The 6,874-nt window shown below is 40.7% G+C and overlaps 1 protein-coding gene across 2 annotated transcripts in view; it reads left to right on the top strand.

Moving 5' to 3' along the window:
• Positions 1-2,763: 2,763 nt before the first annotated feature.
• Positions 2,764-6,874, top strand: part of plod1a (procollagen-lysine, 2-oxoglutarate 5-dioxygenase 1a) — a 30,555-nt gene continuing 26,444 nt past the window's right edge. Inside the window, exon 1 of one of the 2 annotated variants that reach the window (XM_074681535.1) lies at positions 2,764-2,970. In XM_074681535.1, coding sequence (XP_074537636.1) covers positions 2,880-2,970 — 91 coding nt within the window. In that variant the 5' untranslated portion in view covers positions 2,764-2,879. The remainder of the gene's footprint in view (positions 2,971-6,874) is intronic. The other variant, XM_074681536.1, reaches the window with a different exon arrangement.

Raw genomic sequence — 6,874 nt, 5'->3', positions numbered from 1 at the left:
GCACATGGTTCATTCATTTTTTAATTACATTTTTTACTCATCACATCACTACAAATGTAATGTCTCCTTACCAATTCCTGATAAAGAGATGTCCTGGCAGAGAGTGATGGGTACCCACCTCTCTTTAAGTAACTTAAGTGACTTGTCCTTTTAGAAACTCTTCTATCCCATGAACTCAAAACATGCTGAAGCCCTAATTGTGATAAGGAAAAAAAAAATCAAAAGCACTCTTGAAGGTCCCATATTCTGCTCCTTTTCTGCAGTTTAATATGGATCATTGATGTCTTCATGAAATGGTAGTAACATGTTTTGGTCCAAAAAGCCAATAAATCAAGCACAGCAGCATTGTTTCCAGGCTCTCATAGCCCCTCTGTTCAGAACGCTCTGATTTAGTGGGCGTGGCCTTCATATGTAAATGAGCCACCGCTGATACCGCCCCGTTCTTCAGCGTCACTGAGAGCGGCGCCACAGCACACAGCATTTAAAATACTCACATTTCCAAGCTCCGAGGTTTGTTGGTGGATGATTGGTAATGCGCCTGGATTCAGGACCAGTCTATTCTCTAGCCCTCTGTTGGACTGTCCAAAGTTGGAAAAGCAGTCGGCCGTGAAGTGACTAGAACACATGCACAGTTTTACTGAGTGTAGCTGGAACATTTCCCTCATAAATGAACGCCCCCACGTTCGGCCAAGATTATCTTCTAGTGTGAGCGGTCACAGATGAATCTTTAGCTTCACGATCATCTCACAGATTTTTCGGAGCCGCCCCGATAATTTTCAAACATGTTTCATATTTACCTGGATGATTACAACATTCATTCTCACTGAGGATGACAACAGCCGAGAGAGAGAGAGAGCCCCCTTACAAGAGACCGGACAACAGACAACAAATGTTGGCTGGGAATTGAGCGTACCCGACGCCCACGTTCAGAATGATAAATGCTGATCTGTGCGTGGAAAGGAGCGTACACCCATTTTTCAGGCGTACGCACGATTGATCAACGAGGGCCATTGTGTTCTTTACACAGCTACACTATAGTGTTGGAGCATACATACTGTTAAGGATGAACTCTTGAGTCTAACAGAAAGTGAGTTATGGTCAGTCACAGAGAGAGACATTGTTGAATTGTTCTATTTCAGGAAACCTCCTTTAATTTTTAATTTTATTTTATTTTATTTTATTTTATTCAATTTAATTTAATTTATTTGACTTACAGGGACAATGCATATTAATGGACATTACAGTAAATATGCCAGAGTTAGCCAAAAGGCTAATTTTCATCTGTAGTCCTCGGCCAGATGTTAAAATGGGCAACCTAAAAAGCACAAGATGAAATAAAACAGAGCAGAATAAAAGAATGCAGAGTTAGTTATTAAAAAAAAACAAATCACACCCTAAAGTTAAACAGTACTAGGATCTGAGAGAGAGAGAGAGAGGGAGAGGGAGAGAGGGCATGATCTCTCTTTGCTTTTTTTGTCAGTTACAACTTACCCCTGCATGTGTTACAACCTAGCCCGGTAGTGGAGTAGGTGGTAACAAATGGATTTGACATCACCTGGTCAGGTCTGTGATATCAGAGTCAGAATCTGAATACTTTATTGATAGCTGAGGGGAAATTACATTTTAGTTACATCCCATCCAAAACATATAGGAACACACAGTGACGGGAATACAGGAAAGTGGGAGGACCTAGGAGCTGCTGGTGTGCCCAGTGCCTTTTCATAATAGATATGAAATAAAAACATTGGGGGAATGGAGGGGAAACGGTGAATTACAGACTTTGCCCCAAGGAAGGCATAGTTTGAGGTTAAGAATTATTCTTGCAGAGGTTTGAATTGGCACCATTTGTAGTAAACAATGTGGGTACTTTGCATTTGCTAGTAACTCTGAGTGAAAAAATCAGTGAGTTGGAGGTGCTGAAGCGAACAGTGCTACAACCAAGGTTATAATCGCTCACTAAAACAAAACTAAAAACGAAAACTGAAATTTAAAACACATTGCAGTTAACTCAAATAAAAACTAGAAAAGAAAACAAAAACAACAAGAAAACTAAAACTGTATCTTGTGTTCACAAAACTAACTAAAACTAACTAAAATTAAAGACAAAATGTCCTTAGTTATAGTTTCTGACAATATTAACAGTCTTTAGGATTTAAATTAATCCGACACATTTTCCCAACCAATTTTAAGACAGTTTTAGGCAGTTGTCAGTGCTGTACGGCACCATCATAGTGATGAACTGGAACTAGAATGCCCGCTCTGAAACTAATTAGAACTAAACTGTAATAGAAAATAAAATGTCAAAACTAACTAAAACTAAACTATAATGACAAATCCAAAACTATTATTTATAACCTTGGTTACAACCATACCGTCTCTTCTATATATTGTGGTAACAAGTTCCAGCCCAAAGTAGTCATCTTGTGCGCACAAAATAACATTGTCCAGTATTTAAACAGATGAATAACAAAGCAGATATAAAGTCGTTTAAGAGCAGTGAATACATCACGCTTGGGCGGCTGCTCTGTGTGAAGTGAAAATGTGGATCTGAATTCAACAGATTCCAGTTTATTCGTATAAATAATGATGGTTTAGTGGCAACCACAAGCAGGTTTGTGCGTGTTGAGGGGGAGTTGAGGCTACGTGCAGGTTTTCATGTCCACGGAACACACACACACACACACACACACACACACACACACACACACACACACACACACACACACACACACAAACACACACACACACACACACACACACAGTAGAGGAGGGGGTGCAGTAGAGCAAACACTCCTGTAAAGTTCCCCTCCTGCTCCCGCCCTCAGTGTCCTCTCAGCTCAGTCTTCCTCGGACTTTCTGGAGGATTCCAACTTTCTAAAATGCGGCTCTGGGCCTTTCTTTTCTTCTCCAGTGTTTCACTATGGGAACTTTTCTCCCCGACGCTCTGCGCGGAGCAGCGGATCAAAGAAGGTAAGCCTCCCCGGGACCAGGTTTGTGTCTGCAGCCTGGCTCTGACCCCGGACCCGGTCCCGTTTCCACATGTTGGAGAATTAATGGCGTTACATGTAGTGTGTAGCTCTGGTTCGGGCTCTGGGAGACTCCCTGGCTGAGTGAGAGCCTGTCTGGGGGTCAGGCTGTACCAGAGGAACATTCCAGCAGAGTTTGCAGTAAATAAACCCACAGCTGCTGCTCAGTGTGCGTGGGTAACAGAAAAGCTGAGATTTGTTGATACACGCGTCACTCATGTGGAAATGTAAGCCTGCCGAGTTAAACTTTACATTAAACTGAGGCAGTTGAACACAGAACTTAAAGTTGGTGTGAGGTGTTGTGTTTGAAACAGCTGAGTAAGGACTGAATCTTCGGGGTTTTACACCCAGTTCGCTTCTCTCTGCAGAGAGGAAGCAGCAGGCGGCTCTGTGCTGTGCAAGACCTCAATGCCGCTGACGTGGACGGCTGTCAGAGCCATACTCATTTATACATCATCACACTCACATATATGAAATCTAATACGTGTTTTATAATACATTTAAAGGAGTTACAGCTCATGTGGGGGTTGGCTCAGAGTGGAGTGTAAAGATTGAGAGTAAATGTGATTTAGGAGGAGAAAATGAGACTTGATATGTCTTCATGAGTCTAGTTAGGGGGAGGTAGATGAAAAGTGTGATTATTAAAGCTCTGATTTATTGCTTGGGTGCTTATTTCAACAACATTGTAACTCAATCTACCTGACTGAACAAAACTCAAGCAATCATTAGAAACACACATGTGAAAAATGGGCAGTACAAAGTAAGAGTAGCTGTGCTTTTACCAGCTGTTAAACAATAACACTAACATGCATGTAGCATATAGTGCACTTAAAGGCACTTTTATTTGGATATTTGACACTCTGGTCATGCTCAGACATTGCTTTCTTGCAAACATTCTTGATACAAAGACATGAAGAGGTAAGAGTATTTTCTACCCTGTCACCCTCACTTTCCATCCCTGTCTCCCCTGTGGTCAGCTGTGTCATAAATCAGCTGCAAGTATTTTTAAGTTGATTTTTTTTTCTAGAAATAAAAAGACACAGAGGTTCGGCGGATATTAGAAGCAGTTTCCATGGTAGACTCCCTGAGGAATGTTCTGGATGTCTGTGCAGCCTGAAGCAAAGCAGCATAAAGAATCAGGGCTTTGGCAGAACAAGAAGTTGTAACAGGATCGCTTCGTTTATCGTAAACTGGGTCAACATGTTAAAGTGTTTGGTTTTACAGAGATGAGAGACTATCAGCTAAAATGGAGGCTTATTTTTATTTAAACAGATAAAATAGGCAGATAAAACTACATTCATGACACAACTTTAGCAACAGAAAAGTTTCTTGCTGACATTGCACCGTTTGGTAACATAAAATGCATCAGATCAGACAATGGAACTGAGTTCATGAGCAGTGCATTTCAATCTCTCTTAAAAAAACCAAGGTATAAGACCTGAGAGGTCATCACCATATCCCCCACACCAAAACAGGACAGCAGAAAGACAGTGGAGAACCCTCTTTGAAATAGGAAGGGGCATGTTATTCAAGAAAAAGTAACCAAAGATGTTGTGGCCTTATGCTGTGCAACATGCAGCTCACATACTGCATAATGACAAAGAGAAAACCAAAATTCTCAAAGTTGTGGGTATTTGGATCAAACTGTTACACATATAAAAATGACCAAAAGAAGCTGGATCCCAGGTGTGAAAAAGTATCAAAACACAGACTGGTGAAGTTTATCAAAAAGAACTGTGTTGAACAACCGACACAAACAAATTAATGCGACTCAGATATCCTAGAACTGAAAAGAGAACATCTGTCAGTGAAAACCATGATGACGTGCCACAGGACATAAAAAACACAGACACACAGGTCAAATGTGAAAATGGGGGTGGTGCAAAAACAAATGATACAGGGTTTTCTGAATGGCAACGAAGCACAGATGAGGACAGAAAGGATGGTGAAAGTCAGGGTTATCCATAGAGAGAACGAAAAAAGTCCCAAAATACTTGGAAGGTTACACATCAGACTGTAAAAGTGAAAACCTAACCCACTATGGTAACAGAGCTGTGTGTGGAGTTACACAGACCTACAGTGAAGCCGGTAAATGACCTTATGAAGGTATCCATTCATCTATTTTTTATTTGGGAATATTTGGTAGAAATTAGGTTGTTTATTTGGTTATTTTAGAAGGGGAGAAGAAAAGGGGAACAAGACTTTTATTTTGAAGGGCCACTCGCCTGCAGGCCACAACATCCGTTTTTCTGTTTTGGATGTTTCATGTTACCATGCCGGCAGAGTGAAAAATGTGTTTACAAGAGGAGCACGTCTAAGGATGTAAAGAGTGTAAAGGTTATTGTTCTTGGCTGATAAGGGCAAAAGTTTTTTTAAATTATTCTTGTGTCACGTTATGTCCATTGTAAGGTTAAGGTTCAGTACATTTCTCCATGTAGTGGGACTTTATTGAGTTGTGTTTTGGTTAGCGGAATGCTAATTAGCGTTGTTATCGTCGGGATTAAAGCTGCACATTGATTTATAAAAATAAATTTATAAATAATTTCATTTCAAGATAAATATGATTTAAAATGTAGCTTTTAGTGTGAAAATGTCATTTTCATAAGAAACAATAGAGAGTGATAATTCATGTTTTTATGTCTGATATTAGCAGCTAAAGGGATATACTTTAATTTTGTGTGTATAGGAAAAGTGTTGAATGTTGTAAAGAGATACTCATATTTTGTTTATTTTGACTCTTTTCTTTCTCCACGCCACGGTAGATGAGATCAACTCACTCAAAGAAAATGACAAGTTTGAACTAACAACAGTACCAGAAGGCAGAAATACAGTAGGAGGAAAGTGGGTTTATGCCGTCAAAGAAAATGCAGAAAATGTAAAAGTCCCCAAAGCTAGATATGTTGCAAAAGGATACAATCAGGCAAAGGGATAGACTACCATGAAACATTTGCTCCTACAGCTAATATGACCTCTGTTCCAGCCCCAAATTTTGACCTCCGTGACGACACGAGGATCCTTTCTTTTTACTGGAGTAATCTGATAAAGCAGCTCCTCCTCTGTGATGTCAGTTAGTCACACAACCGCCATCGAGGGATACACCCACCAAGGCCCCAGTATAAACGTATAAACTATACATGTTACAGTACCGGTTTGACTCACCACACTGAAGCGTCCTGAGATGATCTGTGTCCAGGTGGATTTTCTTCCTCTTGAGCTGCAGAACCGTCCGGGTCTGACTCGGGGTCCAATACAAAAGGACGTATCCTACGCTCTGCCATTTTATTAGTGCTATCAATGCCATACGGTGAAGTTTTGGCAAACAGCAAACTCGCTTGGTCTGCTCCATTCAATGTGGTGATTTTGTAAATACTGCCATGCTGCAAAAACCGCCCCCTGGCTCTACCCCCTCCACCCCTCTGATAGAACTGACCAATCAGAGCACAAAGGGCTGTGATGTTGCGAGGTTACTGGAGGTCATTCTCCAAACGGAGCGTTTCAACGAGATCTTCAGAATGGCCTAAAATGAGGATATTGAGAACGCTATTGTGGGGCAATGAAGGAACTAAATGACTTGTACTGAGGGCAGAAATGCTTTACAGGCATCCTAGTCTGGCATAGTAAAAAGGAGAAACAAGCATGATATGTCCTCTTTAAGTTTAAATAAAAAAAACAATTTATGATGTAGGCCGGAAAAAAAGAGCTTCCCCTCCTTGACTGACCAGCAGCCACCACTGCAACAGATGGATGTTAAAACAGCAAACAGCTTATTTACATGCTCCTCTACAAGAAGAGGTCTTCTTAGAACAACCAGAAGGTTTTGAAGTGAAGTTAAACACTGGGGAAAAACT

This window comes from Halichoeres trimaculatus, unplaced genomic scaffold (assembly GCF_033239565.1).
Source record: "Halichoeres trimaculatus isolate MK-OKI-2021-1 unplaced genomic scaffold, fHalTri1.1 fHalTri1_scaffold_11, whole genome shotgun sequence".
In the NCBI taxonomy this organism is placed as follows: domain Eukaryota; kingdom Metazoa; phylum Chordata; class Actinopteri; order Labriformes; family Labridae; genus Halichoeres; species Halichoeres trimaculatus.
The sequence above is the reverse complement of the archived record's forward strand: the minus strand, read 5'-3'. Positions and strand labels throughout refer to the sequence as shown.